Source organism: Antechinus flavipes, chromosome 5 (assembly GCF_016432865.1).
Source record: "Antechinus flavipes isolate AdamAnt ecotype Samford, QLD, Australia chromosome 5, AdamAnt_v2, whole genome shotgun sequence".
NCBI classification, from domain to species: Eukaryota; Metazoa; Chordata; class Mammalia; order Dasyuromorphia; family Dasyuridae; genus Antechinus; species Antechinus flavipes.
In genome coordinates, this window is record NC_067402.1 from 195,037,593 (window position 1) to 195,056,660 (window position 19,068).

General features: G+C 39.0%; 1 protein-coding gene across 5 annotated transcripts in view; it reads right to left on the reverse strand.

Moving 5' to 3' along the window:
• TSPAN9 (tetraspanin 9) overlaps positions 1 to 19,068 on the reverse strand; it is a 250,407-nt gene that overhangs the window by 13,146 nt on the left and 218,193 nt on the right. For all 5 annotated transcript variants that reach the window (XM_051961046.1, XM_051961049.1, XM_051961047.1 and 2 more), the window contains 2 exons: positions 758 to 949; positions 208 to 282 (listed from right to left, as the gene is read on the reverse strand). In XM_051961046.1, coding sequence (XP_051817006.1) covers positions 208 to 282; positions 758 to 949 — 267 coding nt within the window. The remainder of the gene's footprint in view (positions 1 to 207; positions 283 to 757; positions 950 to 19,068) is intronic.

Below are 19,068 nucleotides of genomic sequence, written 5' to 3' on the forward strand. Positions count from 1 at the left end.
ATTCCAAATGCAGTGTGGCTGTCCCTAGACACATTTGAGGATCATCAGTTTCCTCTTCTAGAAATGAAGGATTTAGTTTAAACTTCTAGAGACTCTCCCAATTCTAACACTTTCATTTTAAAGAATCCTCGTTGTTTGGTTTTTAAAAGGTTCTTTGGGCAGGTAACAAGAAACCCGACTTAACACATTCCCATCCCCACAGCTCACCTTGTCCATGTAGACAAAAAACAGGATGAGTAAGATCAGCTCTGCCAGGAGAATGACCAACAGGACTATGAAAAACTAGAAAAGGAAGAAGAATTGCCACATGACTTCTGGGTACAAAAACAAAATGGGAATCACAATGCAAAAAAAGTCAAGGGAGCCAGCATGAGGGCAGAATTCCCGAAAGGCGAATGGCACTCCCTTATGCTAGGAAAGATCCTGACAATATGGGGGAACTGGAGGCATGAACAAGAGATAGGGACCTGAAGACAGAAATCAATTTTTGAGATGTTGATATAAATGGAAAGAGCTAATCAATCTAGGAAAAGATAAGAGAGTGAACAGGATACAACATTTCAGAAGTACCTTTCTTGGAATCAGAAATAAACCACAGATAGATAGACATAGATAGAAAGATAGACAGACAGACATATAAATACACACCCATATAAAATGTATGTAGTATGTACACACACACACACACACACACACACACACACACACACAACTAGAAAGCAAAGGATTGGGAAGAAAAAGGGGGAAACATACTTACACTGAGAAGGAGACACTTGTTTTCCTTGATGGCTCCTAGGCAGCCCAGAAAGCCGGTCACCATGACGATAGTGCCAATAGCAATAACCAAATTGGCTGCTGACAGTGAGGGGAAACTGGGGGAAAAGGTGGCAAAGTTTCCCTGGGAGACAGAGAGCCAGATGCCCACCCCTAACAGTCCACAGCCACACAACTGGGAAGAGAAAAAGAAAAAGAAAGATACTATTAGATACATAAAAAAAAATAAAGACTGCAAAAATATATTTTTTTAAAATGCATATATTTAACTCATTTCAGACTGTTTCCTATCTTGGGAAGGAAGGAGATAAGGGAAGGAGGGAAAAATATGAACATAAAGTCTTACAAAAATGAATGTTGAAAACCATCTTTACATATATTTGTAAAGTAAAATGTTATTAATCATCTAAAAAAGAGCATAGAAAAGCTCATCTTGTACCAGCTGTAATGGATTAGCAATCTATGTGATAAATAAATGGGCATCAAATTCTCCTTGTGTAAAAAAAATAAGTAAATAAATAAAGATTGCCGCCATTCCCTTTCACCATAAGGCACTAGTTGTGCGGTTACTAGTCTCTAGAACTTGAAGCAAAAATCTACTACTCGTAGACAATTTTTTACTACTTCATCTTTATTACAGCCCAATGAAATAAGGCAGAACAAGGATATATTTACAAAGCTAACAAATAGCAATTTGCCTTTCTATGGCATTTTAAAACTTACAAAGCACTTTCCTCATAACAACCCTGTGAGGTGGGTTGGTGTAAGCATTACCATCCCCATTTTATAGATGAGGGAAGTCACTTACACAAAGTTGTACCACTTGGTTTTGAACTTGAATCCATTAGTTCCAAGTCCAGTAAGGTTCTTATTACCATATTACTCACTAAATATTTAAGACCCTTAGATTCTACTCAAAATGCCCCAAATCCAATTCATCCATGGTTTAATAGCTGATAAATCACCCAAGCTTTTCTTGCACCTAACTTTCTTTTGCCTAATTTATGATATGAGATAATGGCATTATAATTATGGGAATAACAGACCAGAAAAAAATGTTAAAAATAAACTTAAGAGGGGCAGCTAGGTGGTGCAGTGGATAGAGCACCAGCCCCTGAAGTCAGGAGGACCTGAATTCAAATCTGATCTCAGACACTTAACACTTCCTAGCTGTGTGACCCTGGGCAAGTTACTTAACCCCAATTGCCTCAGCAAAAAACAAACAAATAAATAAATGAGCTTAAGAGACTAGGCAGTGAGGAGCTAAAGTAAGGTACAGAGCTGAGAGGCAAAGACTCATTCCTGGATAACTCTGGTAGCTAGCTGATGCTCTAGGCAGGATATTCAATCAATGCAGTGACAATTAATCTAACTGAACCAGGAAAGCCTGCAAACTGATTCTCCTGAAATGTTTTTCTTGAGGCTGTCATTGCTACTAATTTTACCCTAAGGGGAATTGCTATGTCTCCATTTCATGGAGTCAGAATGCACAACAAAATTCCCTCTACGATATACCAGATAAGTAATCATTTATTTTCAACATAGAGACCTCCAGGGTGAGGGAGCTTACTTGATAGAGGCTAGTCACTGACAGATCCTGCTGTGTCTAATACACAGATTTGTCATCACAGAGCAATTTCTTGAACATAGGCAATTGTACCCCGATCTTGAGGTGTTTAACAACAACCAGACACTGTCACAAAGATAATCCTGGGAAAATGATGTTTCTCTAGAATTGAAACTACTACAGCAGGAAAAACGAGACGGAAATAAAGGAAAAAATGCATGAAGGAAAACATCCAGCTAATCCAAAGGGATCACAAATGAGCAACCTTACTACAGTGGAGTAGTATCTGATTTTTCTTTAATCTTGAACTTGATCAGCCACACAGAAAGGCCTAGAATTCAATGCACAAGCAGTAGTTACACTGCCTTTCCCAGGTTAAATACTAGCTGGACATACACCCAACATGGATAGAGTTGGCCAGGGTAACTTACGAGTATAAATGACCAAACTTGGTCCCTTCCTACATTACTATGCCAATATCTTAATAAGGTAGCCTTCAATTGCCAGTCACACGGAACAACAACAACAAAAAATCTGTTGCCCTCCTCCATGATTTCTATCTAGTTTTGGTTGAAAACAGATATGGAACTGGTCTCATACCTAGAAAGAATTAGACTCAAGTGCTGCTTTTGATACATACTGACTATGTGATCCTGAACAAATTACTTCATCCCTCAGTACCCCCCATCAATTCTCTCTGACTAAAAGTTGCAGAGAAAGTAATGACTTGTAATAGTAGAGGGGATTTCCTGCTCTGGTAGCTTCCAGAGCAAGGAAATCACACTTTGGGTCTCTATTCTTGACCTTTCCCTTCTTAAATCACACAAAATAAATCTATCACATTTCTATAGTTGACCTTCAACTATCTGAAGATGACAATCATGTTCTCTATGACTTCTACAAGCAAAACAGCCTTCCACTTCCTCAACTCTTTCCACAAGGAATAAACTCACCAGGATGCTTTTTAGTTTTTTTATTGTCCCTCTTAATGGTCTAAATTAGATTAGTTTCCTCTAGGGCTGACCAAAATCATTCTTTTACAATGAGGGGCCTGGATATGAATGCAAGATTATAGCTATAGTCAGGCATAGCATAGGGTTAGCACAGGGAGGAACAAACAATAAAAGCTTTTCCTAACACATTCCTAGAAAGGAGTTATTTTATTTTTTAGCAGCCTACTTAATAGCCACTTGTAAAGGGAAAAAAAAAGAAAAGAAAAAGCTGTATACTGTATGTATAATAAGAAGTCCAGGTTTCACTTATCTCACTACCTATGTGTTTTTGCCAAAAGGCAAAGATGAGACAAGTTAAAGGAAGCTCACAAAGTAATCAGAAGCTCAGACTCAAGAGGGTGATATTGATCTACACCCTGGCTTTACTTCATGTTAAGCCCAACACTTTTCCCCATTTCTCTTTTGATTCACCCATTATACAAGGGATTCTTAACTTTTTTTTTTTGACATGGACACCTTTAGCAGTCTGGTAAACCAGAATAATGTTGTTTTTTTTTTAACTCATAACTGGAGAAAGTACTAAATCTTAGAAATTAACTCAAATGTAACTTTTCCCTCATATATATTCACAGGCCCTTTGGGGTCCTGTGGACTCCAGACTAATTACTCTTGCTCTAAAGGATCAGGCTTAAGGACTAGCTTAAAAGGTCATGAGGTGACTAACCCTGACTCATCATCTACCAACAAGTAATTTCCTGAGTTCCATCTTTAGACATTAGGTATTGTGAAGTATATTTATAAAGATGGTCCTTTACTTCTAGAAGCTTATAATTTAAATGGAGAGATACAAGGTACTTCTAATACTTCAGGAGATCTAAGATCCTTCCACTGGAGTAGACTGCAGTATTTGCAACTCATCCTGTGTAATCCCTCCATAGGTCTTCCTTTTGGTATTTTAATAGTTTCTTTTTATCTACATACACAGAATGATAGTTAACACAATGAGATATAAAAAGTATCAAGTGATTAAGGACAGTTATTAAGAGCTAAAGGAGTTCAGAGGAGGGAGGGACCATTGTGGACAGGGAATTGTTTCACAGTCAAGAAACTTAAGATTGTTCTTCAAAGGACAAACAGGTTTTTAACAGAAGAAAGAAGGATTTCAGTTATTGCATTATTTCAGTTTTGTGACCAAAAACATGTAGGTAAAACAAGGTAAGATGTAATTGGGAGAAAGTGAACAGACCAAATTTACCCAGATGTGGAGATTACTTCAAAAGCTGAAATCAGAAAAGGGGCAAATTGGGCCACTGCCTAGATAAGAAATCCTTTGGAATTGATTCACTTGCTTATCTCCCAAACTGGGGCAATTTAAGAACAGCAGTAAACAAAAGGCCTATTAAGTGATACTTTCATTTCTTCTGTAACAATAATTTAAAAGAACAAAATGATATAACAGTAATAATAACGACAGAACAAAGGGTAGAAACATATAGATTTGCCTATGGAAATTGTTAGGCTTTTGATAGCAATACAGCACTAGTTATAGCTCTTAGAAACTGCAGAAGGGTCACCCTGAATAACCAGACTTAGTGACCTGTAAAGTTTGCAAGGAAATGGTAGAAATTATACACCACATCATCAGGGACTGTAAAGATTTAACAGCTACCTAGCAAGATATGACCTAGAATTGTGGCTAGAATTATACATCAGAAGATTGCTATCCTTGATGAACTGACAGACAACAAATGCTAACACTATAAATATAAATCTCAAAATATCTTTGAGAATGCAACCAATAAACTACATTGGACCTAAAGCATCATCACAGACCAAAGTGTTGATCCTGGGTCATCACCAGTTGTCTTGACAATGACTCTGGACAAGAGAGGGAGGTTGACAACTTTGCCTCACTTAAATCACTCACAAGTAAAAACATCATCATGATATTATTGGTGCTCTTTGAGAATGAACAAAGAATAACAACAGACCAAATTGTTTTCCACAATCCCCTGGATATAAGCATGATTCATAAAAACTTCACAAGGTTTTTTAATAGATCTCACCATACCAAATACTCATAATCTCCAAGGTACATGGAATCAAAAGTTTCCAAAACACAGCAAAGGAGATATCAAAGAAGATCAATAGAAGGAGGCACAATGTCATCCTCCCTTCTCTTCTCTGCATTTGCAGTCATACTAATAATGGTTTCAAAGAGCTTATAGAGACAAATTTACATCCTAATACTTTTATTCAACTATAAAAACTAATTATTTTATCTATATGTTCAATATTCTAGGAGTAAAGGGACAGCATTGACAAAGACTATGACAGGAAAAGAAAGTGGGCTGCCCATATGGTAAGAGTGAAAGGTGATGGACAAATGGAGAGCCAGAGTAGTCTACCATCTTGAAATGTGGGGATGAGAGTGCGGTAGTTGAGGAAGGCTTCCAGAACACTAGGTTGACTTTTGGGGGTCGCAGAGAATAGGTTTCAATATGTATTGCTGAAAAGAATTCCTGAATTGATGAGTAGAAATTCACTTGAAAATCTGAAGGTACAAATATAAAAAAATAAAACTACAAAATAGCTACTTGTCCCAGGACTGTTTCTGTTGGAAGGGGGAGAAGGGAGAGGAGGAAGAAGAGGAAGAGGAAGGGCAGATGCAAGTGAGGGGGAGGGGAAAGGGGAAAGGGGGGAGGGGAAGAAGGAAGAAGAAGAGAATAATTCCAAGATCACACCTATTTTCTAGGAAAATATGTTTTGTAGCTCTGTGAAACTCAACTGAATGAGAAAGACTGGAGGCAACAAGACCAATAAAGGAGTGACTGCAATAGTTCAAGCAGGACGTGAAAAGGGCTTAAATTGGGGTAATATCTATGGAAATGGAGGCAAAATTGACTAGATTTGGCTAGAGTTAAGAGACCTTATCTTAGCTCATCATAGTGGACTTCAGAAGCAGATTGAGAGGGGTGCTATCCTTTCAGGAACCACCAGGTGGCACTCCAGGTTGGCTCACAAGCAGCAGAAGTTTGGCTGGTGATGTTTTCAATTCTCTACCCCAATCACTCCCTTCTACAATATGGTCAGTTCTTACCCTGCCATCTCAATTTTTTTTTCATTAATCATACAACAGAAAATCCATGTTTCTCAGGCTGAAGATTTATAGCTCTGAGATTCAGGCTCTGAAATGAACAAACAGAGTGAAAAGCAAGCTGCTTCAGAATTGTGGGCTAACGGTCTCATATTCCTCTCCCAATAGACAGAGGAGAAAGTACTCCCCAGCTGGTCTCCTGGCTTCCTTACACGTGGACTACTAGGCAGAGCTTCCCAGAACTCAAATCACCATTCCTGCTGTTCAATCTGTTTCCATCCCTGGAAAAGTACAAGTTCTGCATTTCCCCTCTCCCCTCCCACCCCGCTACATTACATCTTCATCTCCATGTCTGGAAATCTATACCCCTGAGTCTCTGATTGAACCTAATTTATCCTTCATGCTGCTACTAGCACCCTCCCCCTTGTTTATAAATCTCACAAGGCCATTCCTCTACTCAAAAAAATCTGCAATGGCTCCCTATTCCCTGCTGAGTACAGTTCAAATTCTTTTTGCCCGTCATTCAAGTTCCTCTATAATTTTCTTTGACACCTATAAGGCTCTTTTCATACTATTCCTTGGCATGTGCTTTTGCTACAATCAAACCACACTACCATCCACTGCTCCAACCCAGAGTTGGAAGAGTTGAACTGAATTTGGAATCAGAAAATAGGTTTGAGTTATAACTGCCATTCCTTAGCAATATGAGCAGCAATAAGTCACTTATCCCACTCAGCATCTCAGTTTACTCGTAAGGAGGGTGAATGGGGGGAATAAGGAAGGTGAACAGGGGAAACTACATAAGCACCAAGGCTTAGCATTATGATTCTTTTCTTTTCTTTTCTTTTCTCTCCCTCCCTCCTTCCCTTCTTCTCTTCCTCCCTCCCTCCTTTCCTTCCTTCCTTCCTTCCTTCCTCTTTTCCTTTCTTCTTCCCTTCCTTTCTTCCTTCTTCCCTCCCTCCTTCTCTCCTTCCCTCCCTCTCTATCTCTTTCCTTCCCTTCCTCCCTTCCTCCATCCCTCCCTCTCTCCTTCTTTTCCTCCTTCCCTCCCTTCCTGGCTAAGGCAAATAGGTTTAAGTGACTTGCCAAGAGGGTTACACAGTCAGGAAATGTTAAGTGTCTAAGATCAGATTTGAACTCTGCTCCTCCTGATTTCAGGGCCAGTGCTCTATCCATTGTGCCATCCAACTACTCCCCACACTATTTTTCTACCTCTGTGCTTCTCCCTATGTCTGGAACATCTTCCTTCTTCTTGACCTATTTCATTCCTTGTCATCTTTAAAATCCATTTCAAATAACTCCTCCCACCCAGCTTTCCTTTCAGTAAGATAGTACCTGCATCTTTACAAACCACTTTGTGTTCTTCTGATGCACTTAGTGCATTAGTTTTATTTCACCCTATTACTAGCTTCCTTGACTGGCGATCTGGATAGAGTCCAGAAGCTCTTAGAGTCCTGTTCACATTATCCAAACTAGCTCCACTTATATAGGGTCTTTGTCAAATTTCCCCTATTTGACTGGGAACTTCAAAACAAAGGAATATCATATCTGAACTTTTTATCTCCCCCAGCACTTAACACATGCTCTGCCAACCATATTACTTACTAAATGTTCTTGACTCTCGATTCCCTGTAAGGGACTCTCTAAGATTTCAAGAAACTTCAGTTTCTGGAAAATCTCATCCTAGCTATAATCGCCAAGCAAGTCTCAAACCTATTCTTAGTCCTTAAAGAAGTTTGTATGGCATGATGCAAAGTCTTGAACTTACAAAGTCTAGGTCAAGTTCAAGTTTCCTTTCTAACTAGTTTTACTAGTAATTTTGGGGAAATCACTTCACCATTCAATTTCCTCATCTGTAAAATTAAGACAATTATACTGCCTAGTGCACAAAGAATTTATAAGGATTAAATGAGAGAATGTATTAGAGCACTTGTTGAATCTTAAAGTACTACATAACTATTCCTTTTTACTCCCAAGCTTTTTGGCTATGACAGCTTCAAATTTTTCCTTCTATCACAGCTGGTATAGTAAATGACAAAGATGTGAACTTATCACGTTCCCTTCAAAACTCATTTCCATTCTCCCAAGACAGAAATTGGGAAGTCATTTTTCACTATTTCCTTTCCTCTATCTTCACTACCAATGTCATTCAGACCTTACCCTTCAAAAGTCATATGACTTCACCGAGCCATGGAATTTCACGGTTAGAAGGGACAACAGAGAACGTTAACCTCAAACTACATTCTAAACAAGAATCCCATCCCATCCCCACAGACCCAATGTCCCCACCTCCAGAGGCAACCATTCCATTTCTGGATGATTTTAATGGTCAGGAAGTTTGTCCTTTATATCAAGCCTAAATCTCCCAGCCCTTCCTCCTACTTCTGCCCTTCACAAAGAGAAAAATAAAATCCTTCTTTCATATGACAGTATATCCCAGAATTTTAGAGTTGAAAGATGCTAGAAATGTTCTTGTAATTACTGAATATTTCTAACTAGATGTCCTCTAAGCATCACAACAACAACAATAACAGATGTTTTTTAAGCACCGACTATGAGCCTGTCACTGTTCTAGGCACTGGGGCTATAAATACAAAGAATGAAATAATCTTTCTTTCTCACAAAGCTTAAATTCTAGTGGGAAAACAATAAGGACATATATAGACATATATAAACTAAAAGAGAATAAAATATAGATGTAATAGGGAGGGAAGGCACTAGCACAGGGGGTGAGAAAAGGCTACATGGAGAATATGATATTTGAATTGTGTTTTGAAAAAAGAAAGGAATTGTATGAGATGGAGGTGAGAAAAGTGTATATTCTAGGACTGGGAGATAGACAATGTAAAGACACATATAAATTGCTATATGTGGGGAATAGAAAGAAGATGTGTTTAGCAGAGTATACAGGAGGGGAAGCAGCATATAATGAGACTGTAATCACATTGTGGAAGGCTTTAAAAGCTACAAAGAAGTTTACATTTTATTTTAGAAACAAGAGAGAGAAGGATAGACTACAGAGAAGACAGAAGAGGTCAGTTAGGAAGCCACTGTAATAGCTTATGTGAGGGGTGATGAAGGCTTAAAGTTGTGGCTCTCTATGAACAGAAATAGTAAAATCTGAGAGATGAGGTAGAGGTAAAAAAAATACTTTTCAACTAATTGCATATATATGTATATGTACATAGGTAGAGCACTATAAGAAAGCAAAAGTTATAAGCTTAAGGTGTTTTTTTTTGGTCAGGAAAGGGGGAAATTTGGAAGAGGGATAAGTTTAGAGGACATTGTAAGTTTGAGATGTTGCTGAGAGATCCAATTTGAAATGTCCAATGAGTAGTAGGTGAAGTGGAACAGAAGCTCAGGGGAGAGAGTAGGGCTGGATATATAAATCCAAGATTCATCTACATAGAGATGATAATTAAACCCATGGGAGTTGATGAGAGGGAATAGAAGAGGGCCCAAGAGCCTAATTAGGGTGTGTAAAATGGGCAACTAAGGAGCAGAGAGACAGGTAGAAAAGGACAACAAAGAGAATGCTGTCCCAAAATCCCAGAGGGGAAAGTATAATACGTAGGAGGAGCACATAGGATATGGGCAGAGAAGACTGTCAGATTTGGCAAATTTGAGATCACTGGCACTATTATTTTGAAGTAAGCACTTTAAATTGGGTGATAAGATCAGAATGAAAGGAAAGGAAATGGTGACAAAAATTCACAGCTTTTTTAAGGGATATGGGTGAGAAAAGAATGAGAAATAAAGGATGTCAGCTTCAAGGAATGGTGGGGTGCTTTCTACTTTGTTATGTGGTCTCCCCATAGAAATTTTAAGTGTCCCCTTTCCAAAAGAAAAAAAAAATCTTCCTTCTTTTTCTTTGAGAAACCTTCACTTTATATTAAGGAAAGACTAACAAGTAAGTGTGTGTTTCAGGGAAAGCCCAACCCTTCTGCTCTTAAGATGTCAATTCCCTTGGAATAGCACTGAGAACCCCAGGCCTTCAGTTTTATGGTATTTTTCTTGGCTTTCTTACCAGAATGTTTCCTTTAAAAGCAAATAATAAACAACTCCAGAACAAAAAAATTAAACCACACTAAAACAAACAAAAACAAAATGCTTCAAAATCTTTACAAGCTTAAAGAAAATAGTGAGAAGCAAAGTGCAAGCGTTTGCATTTTGGTATGTCAACCTCATCTTTCTCTCTCTCTCTTTTTTCCTGTTGAGTAAGCAAAAGGGGGAGCCAATGTATTCTCAGGATCTCTTATGAAAATGTGTCATAATTGTTTCTTTTTTTGCTATTGTCAATATGTTTCCGTTCCATTCACTGGACTCTGTTCTTGCCTTCCCTGCAAGAGATAATTCAAAACTCTGGAGTTATTTTCCATTTGCCCTTTTCATAAGTTGCCTTGCAGTCTCTTTATTTCTAAGGCTTTACTGGCTTGTGCCTTTGACCTACACTGCAATGGGTTGGAGCCTTGTGTGAGGGAGCATCTTCTGGTCTGTATGTGTATTCATATGTATTTAAGGTTTGAAAAGTGCTTTCCCTCCCCCCACAAGTTAGGCTGGGTAAGGTAGGAAATATAAATATTATCATATTCATCTTGGGATGATGAAGTTAAGACTTTAGAGGAGTTAAATGAATTTGCCAAAGTCGTACAGTTAGTGCATGTCACAACTGGGGCTTCCAAATTCAGTGCATTTTCCCACTACAAGATTCTGTCTGTCTCTCCCTCCTCCTTCCGCTTCTTTCCTCTCCTTCCTTCCTCTCCTTATATTTCTCCTCTCTCTCAAAGGCAAGTTCAAAGGTCCCCCATTAGCTTCATGTTCCAAGAAATCGTCCAGAGACCCTGCTGCCATCCAGTTTTAAAAAAATGTCTAAGCTACTGACTCAAAAATAATTGGTTCAGATCCATGTGCTATTTTCTAAGTCATCAGCACAGTTGACTTGATCTGTCAACACAACCTAAAATCTGTACAGCTCTCTCCAGTTCTGTTCTTTACTCTAGCCCGTTTATGAATCTGCATTGATCTACCTGGAACACACATTCTCCAAGGCTCAGAGTTAAAATTCAGCTTTTGTATCAAGGTCTAGTTCAGGGACTACCTCTTCTATGAAGCTTTCCAAGATTCTTCCCCTTTCTTACCTCTTCTTAAAAGTGATCTCTCTCTTTTGAAATATTCTTTAGAACACTTTGCCTGACCATCATCCTTGGTCATTCTCACTTCTGAATCTTGATATCAAACTTATACTGTTTTTTCCTGGTTCCCTTCCTACTTGTCTGACTAAAGCTCAGCCTCCCTTGAAAATTCACCTGTCTCCCGCTTCCTTAATACAAGTTTTCTAAGACTATCTGAAATCTTCTCCTCTCTCTACACTCTCTCCCTTGGTGGTCTCATCAGCTCACATGGATTCATTATCCTTTCTTTGTATATGAATCTCAGAAATATAACCAACCCTAATGTGCCTCTGGTGGAAACTTCACATCACTAACTGCTTACTGGACATCTCTGGTTAGAAATCTAATGACATTTCAAATTCAGCATGTACAAAATTGAATTATCCCCTCACTTACACCTGTCCCTTCTCCACACTTGGCTATTTCAGTGGAGGGCACTATTATTTTTCTAGTCACTCAAGCTGGGGACTAATATTTTTTCACCTAACCTTCACCTCCATATTCAAATCATTTGTTAAGCTCTGTACATTTGACTTCCTCACCTTACTTTCTGCTCATATGGTCACTATCCTCATTCAGGCCCTTTATCAGTTGAATAAACAATAATTGCAAAAGCCTCCAAACTGGTTTCCTTGTTTCTAGTCGCTCCCCTCTCCAAGCCATTTTTACACAGTTGCAAAAACAGTCTTTCTTAGGTACAGTTCAGAATATATTATTCTTCTGTAGAGCTCATGGAGGCATCATCTCAAGTAAACCCTGTGGAGGTGTCCAACCCCTTGTTCATGAGCATAACAGTGCTTCTTGGACCAATGGCTGGGCTCTGAAGCCATTATTGAGGAGTGATCACTGTGGAGATAAGATCCATTTTTCTTGCCAGTATCTTTCCCTGTGACAGAGAAGTCCAAGTGTACTAAGAGTGGGCCCTTGCCGCTATCAACTAGGGAAGCAACTCATTTGGGATCAGATATCCCCACCAACTGCCACCATTTCCCCTCCATTCCAATAGAGGTAGCTCAGGATCTTGAACTCAAGAGCCTTGGAAATATCAATATCCCTAGCACTGAGTCCTACTTCTAACTTTAAAGCTCTGGAGATGGCAGCTCTGGTCCTATTTCCTTCTCAGCCACTGCATCTATTATCCCAGGAAGCCACCTGGAAATACAATCTGGTAACCTCTTTGTGGATATGGAACCTCTGTCTTCTCACAAGTTATTACTACTGAAGACTCCAAAAATAAAGTTCTTTCTACTGAAGCCCTTGTTACTGTCAAATGGCTCAATGTCAGAAATGGATATGATTATCAGAAGTGACCTTAAAGAAGATACTATTATATCCTGAGTACTGTTAGACCTTCCCATCTTACTTAAAGTTGAAAACTTCTACATGCACTGTCTTCCTCCCCCCTCATTTAAATATGAACTCCGGGAGGGCAGGAACTGTCTTACTTTTCTATTTTTATATCTTCTGGACTCTGCACATAGTAAATGCTTAACAGAGGCTTTTTTCTTCACAATCATTCATTCATTTGCTTAGATTTTCAATTGTTCATTTTTGTTTCTACAATGAAATATACATTTCTCAGGCAGGCATATAAAGCCCTTCACAAACCAGCTCCAGTCTACTTTTTCAAGTTCATTCCCTTCACACACTATCTATTTCAGCCAATTCTCTTGGGTCTAGAACCACTTTCTCCTCACCTCAGTCTCTCAGGATCTGCAGGCTTCTACATTTTGTCATTTAAAGTTAAAAGTTCCACTCTCCATGCACCAGAGAAGCAAATGCTGTGGCAATAGCTTTGGTGCTAGTGGAGCCCTCACCAATCTGTGGTATGCATCTTAATAGAGAGCTAAAGTATTGTTGCAATGATACAGGACAGAATTAGACAATGAGTCCCCAGGACAGAAGATCTAGATGATACAGGACAGAATTAGACAATGAGTCCCCAGGACAGAAGGTCTAGATATAATAATAGTGGATATTTAGCTAGTGCTTACAATATTCCAGGTTCTGTGTTTAACAACACAGAATACTTTACAACACTTACAAAAGTGTTTTACAATTATTATCTTATTTGATCCTCACAAAAATCCTAGGAAGCAATAATCCTACTATTATCCCCATTTTACAGGAGAAAAAACTGAAGTACAGTTAAATGACTTAGCAAGGATTACTTGCTAAATTCAGATTCAAATTCAGATCTACCCTCCATTCACTGCCACCTGAGTATCCCAAATATCTGGTTCACTTTCAGATCTCTCTAAAGCTGTGTTTCTAATTTGGATAGCTATGTTAAATCTCTCTGCATTATTTGTTTTGTCAAACATGATTATAATAATGAATAATTTCAACTATCACTGTTTCTCATTCTTTGGTCACTTCCCTGTAGTATCTAGAGTTTACATCTTTGGTATTATTTGTCTCTGGAAGCACGGTTAAAGTTGGCCCCAAGGATATAGAATTGCTATAAAGGAAGAAAGTCTGCTTAATGACTGTTCCCCTTTGTGAGAAAGCTGTGATCTAAAAGGCTTTGGGGATTGAGAGAGATGAGCTGATCGAGGCCGGCCTTCTGTGACTTGGACATTTTTGTCACAGGCTTCTATAGAGACACTGACCCCCCTCTCCCTCCACACAATCTGTTTAGCTTTCTGCTGATCTTAATTTATTGATGAAAATTTGTTTTATGGTCCAAAAGCTCAGACACCAGTAGCTCCCTGCCAAAAAATTGCACGCTATTGAAAGAAGAAGAGAGTCAACTCCCTCAAATGGGAGGCTGGGGAGCTGTGAGAGCACAGTGTGTAAAGTATGTCTGTGACTGCATGTCCTGCCTCATCTTGAATTGTCAGGAGACCCAAAGGGAGTAGTAAGAAACCATTACCCAAAGTATTCGCTGCTGCTGGTGCTGGCCAAGGGGAGGAGAGGCAGCTTGTTATAATGCTGCCTTCCAATCTCTCCCTGGCCCTGACCCTCTCTGGCCCACTCGTTTCCACTCTGCCATATCTCAGGAATCCAGGAGTAAACAAAGACTTCCCTGATCAATCCAGCTACTGTTCTTCCTCTCTTCTGCAATCCTGGGACCTTCAACAGTCTGTACCCAAACTATTCAGGTCAGCATTTATTCAGTGCCTCATACTCTATCTGAAGGAACTGTATTAGATTCTAGCCTTGGCATGTGAGTTGAATTTTGCCTTCTTTTCCTCTTAGTGGAAGTGGGCTTTAGTCCAGGTTCAACCACGTACCATGGGACCATGGACAGCACTTCCCATTTTAAGTCTCAGTTTCTTCCTCTGAAAAATAAGGGGATTGGGCCAGATAATCTCTGAAGTCTCTTTCAGTTTGAAACATACCATGAGTCTTAATTTCACACCTTAGTAGAACTGAGGCACAGGACATGCATGTGGTTCTGTAAGGAGAATAACAAGATATTTCCTGGCACCGGGTAGGGTTCCTAAGTTGTAGCTTAAGGCGGTGTGGTTGGTGACTATTCCTGGCAAAGTGAACTGATCTTAGCTTGTCCATATCCCCCCCTAAGCATGCGAGAAATGCCAAAATCCTGGCATGGGCAGACGAGGCTCCCAGCTGGCATTATAAATAATCAGGCTGTGGGCACAGAATCCCTAGAGAGAAGAAGAACTATGTGTTGGCAGTGTGAAAGTATCTCTGTGTGGGTGGATAGCTCGAGGTCTCAGAGGTCAGAGATGGACATAGTAGAGTCAGAAATACTATTTCCTGATATCTATATGCATAATTATAGAATTCTAGCTGATGAACTCCACATATGTAGAAGGTTTACCTTCCCCATCCCCCATCTTCTCCACCAATGGCATGTTATTAAAGAACTTTCCATCAAGTGCTAGGAGAGATTGAGGGAAAAGGCAGAATTACTAAGTGGAACGGGTTTAGAATGGGTAATCATAGGCCCAAGGGTCTTTCTAATCTCAACCACACTTCACATCATCACTATGTGACCTTGAACAAATAAATCATTTAGTCATTCTGGGACTCAATTTCCCCATGAGCTAAGTTGGGATAAGGAGCGTTGCATATTCACCATCTGACAAGGCGACAATGAGAATGGATGAATTAGGGTTTCTGAAGTAATTTGAGATTTATGGAAGAAAGATGAGATAAGAATTCAAGATATTTTTGTTAGTGCTACCACTGTGTTTTCCAAGGAGTCTGGCTAATAGCACAGCACCCTTGTAAAACAATTTTATTTCTATTTCAAGAAACAGACGATATTTTGCAGAGCAATGCCCATTCATCTTTACACATGGCTGAACAGTGGAGTGGGGTAGTTACTCCGTTATTCTCTAAGTGGGTAAATTACATTTTTTTTAATTTACTGAGAGATAAGTGATTGGCCAAAGTTGTAAAGCAAATCAATGTTGCTCTGCCCCTCTAATTCTAAAATCTATTCCTTCTACTAAGTTGTTTCCTCAATGGCCTCCTCCCATACCCAAAAGGATATCATTTTAATGAGAATCCCAAAATTTCCATAAACCCAAGTATTTCATTTGTTCATCTCCCTTGGTAATCACACCTATGTATGATTTTTTTTTTCTGTTGGAGAAGGTCAGAAATGCCTTTTCTCCTTGTTGCAGAAAATAAATCAGATGCTCTTCTAAAAAAATATTCCTTTTCTCCCATTTTTTTTTTGGCCCTGAAAGGAAATTAGAAAAACTTTTTAATTATTCTCCCGTAGCACATTGGGACTAGTGGGATTCTTTCTTTCTTTACTTACTGCTTCTTTTCTAGGAAAAGAATTATCTGCCTACTATCCATGAGAACTTTGTTTAGTGTGGTAACTTTCTTTCAATATGGAAAGGGGTTGTGGACCAACACATTCTATAGAGGCCTGAGCCAGGTTGCTTCCTGCTTAGATCTGAGTCTAACACTTACTGACCTTAGGTAAGCAAGTAACCATTCTGAGCCTTATTTGGTAACGAGTAATCTGTTAAAAATTGAGTTTAAAATATCTGTACTACCTACCTAAGGATTGATGTGAGGAAAGCACTTTGTGAACCAAAGTATAATGTTAATCTGACATATGAGGATTACTATTTACCAAGTGAGAGAAAACCAACAGCCCTGATGAAACTCTATCTAGAGGGCTGTGTTGACTTCCAGGCACCATATTTTAGGAAGGCCGTTGACAAATAGGAGGCTAACTAGGTTGGTAAAGGAGAAGAGTGAAGAAGAATATGATGATATCTTAAATAATGTGAAAAGCTATCATGTCAAAAAGGAAATAAACTTCTTCTGCTTGATCCTAACAGGCTAGACTAGGACCAACAGATGGAAATTACAGGTAGGCAAAGTTTGGCTTGAAAAAAGAAAAATCTTTCTAACAATTAAGTTTTCTAAAAGTGGAATGGGTGGTTTCAGTAGATAATGATCTGCCTGTAATTGTAGGCCTTCAGAGAATAAATGACTCCTTACTTATTGGGAATTTTGCTGAAGGTACTCCTGCCCAGGAAGAAGTTGAATCAGATGTTGACTGAAATCAACTCTGACTTTGAGATTATATGATTGCAAGAGTTCCCTCCCCTGTGATTTCATTTAAAAATGTTTACATGGCCAGTCTTAGAAATAGCCTGGTACTTCAGATAAGCAGTAGTTTTTATAGTCAATAGAAAGGCTTCATTCATCTTATTTCCACTATAACCAAATGTCAATGTGGTAGGAAAATGGAAACAATCTGGTAAACCCATTCTTTGTGGGCCAGCAAATACTGTATATGTTTATAATGCTTGCATAAGTCATTATGTCACAGAAGGTCTGTCAATTTTTGCATTGAGACTGGATCATGGTAGCTAGCTAGATATAGTAAAAAGAGCACTCTGAGAATTGGATGCTGAGACCCAACCCTGCCACTTCCTAGCCATGTAATGTTAGGTAAGTCATTTTATTAGAGACCTCAGTTTCCTTCTCTGTAAATTACAGGGTTAGACTAAATGACCTCGTGTCCCTTCAGGTGCTGAAATTTAGGATTTTGTAGTTTCTCAATCATGTTTTTGTCTGAGCTATCTTCTGCCCCTAAACTAACTTTCCCTCTTTTTTTTTCTCAGAGTATAGCTCTGAAATGCCTGATTATAATCTGGAATGATGTCAGTGCTCTCCTCCTTCCCCTCACCTTCACTCGCTATGGCAGTGACTTTTACCTCTCTTAGCTTCACTGGTTTGCTTCAAGTCTAGGAATAGCTCCCACCTTCTCCAAAAAGCCTTTCTCAGTCTCTACTGTTATTTATTCCTTCCCTCTGATATTCCCTTCCATTCACAATACATATATCTTGTATACACATAGGTAAAAGCATATGTTATCTGATCCATTGGAATATAATTCCTGAAGGAGAAAGATTGTGCTTTTGCCTTTCTTTGTTCCCCAAGGCTCAGCACTGCATTGGACACATAGAAAGTGCTCTTTAAATGCCTTTTCACTGACTGACCAGCTGGGGAAGGGCTCTAAGTTGGTGATTGTGAATTATTTCACTTAGAGAAACTTTCCCCCACAAACAGAAATAGGCATCAGGAAACCATTTTGTGGGAATGCTCAACTTACAAGGGCTTCTTAGACACTGGACCAGATGGACACCACACAGAATCAATGACTTCTTTTCATTTTGAAAGAACTTCTTTCCATTTCTTCTCTTTCCCCACCTTTCCCAAGCCTCCTGGTTGTGTTCATCCTAACCCTAATAAATTTCCACTAAACCTTAAGCCAATAAATAAACCTTAATAAAGAAACAATAATAAACTTTAATAAATAAACCAATAAACCTCAACCTTACCCAACCTCCAGTGCCTCATCATCAGGGAGAAGTGAAGCTAGGGTCTGGAAGGCTAAGAGAGCAGTTACATGCTCTTTCAGGTCCTCCCAAAGCTGGAACAGTTTTGAATCTGGGCCCAGAAATGGACTGTGTGTCTGATATCTGAGGCCAAGCCCAGCTAAGTTTGGAAAAGCCCTTCATCAGGCTGGCTACCTAGAATTATAAATATTTCAACTATGGCAGCTCTCAAAGACCATTTACTAAGGCAGAAAAGGGTTGAAGTCTGTTACGAGGGAGGAAATATTCACACTAATTATATCATGAACTCTCCAAGTGCAGAAGTAATCATCATCATTATCGTTATTGTCATCATCAACATACTAGTGACAAAAAGACTAGAACTATACATAAGAAGCTTGCCACCTTTCATGGACTGACAGAGGACAAAATTCCTCTACTATAAATACCTACCACAAAGCATCCTTAAGGACTGAACCAATAAACCATTCTAAATGGAATCATTGTTACAGAACAAACTGTTGTCCACAATAGCCTAAATATAACATTGACCCATAAAAATTTAAGAATAGTGTCTTTAATAGATGTCAAGCACTGTCCAAGTTATAAATCTTTCAAAATAAAAACCCAGAAGAAGAAATCAAAATCATGGGGGAAGAGGATGAGCTATATGTCATCCCCATTATCCTGTCTGAAGATAATGACCAAGTGGTACTGAAGA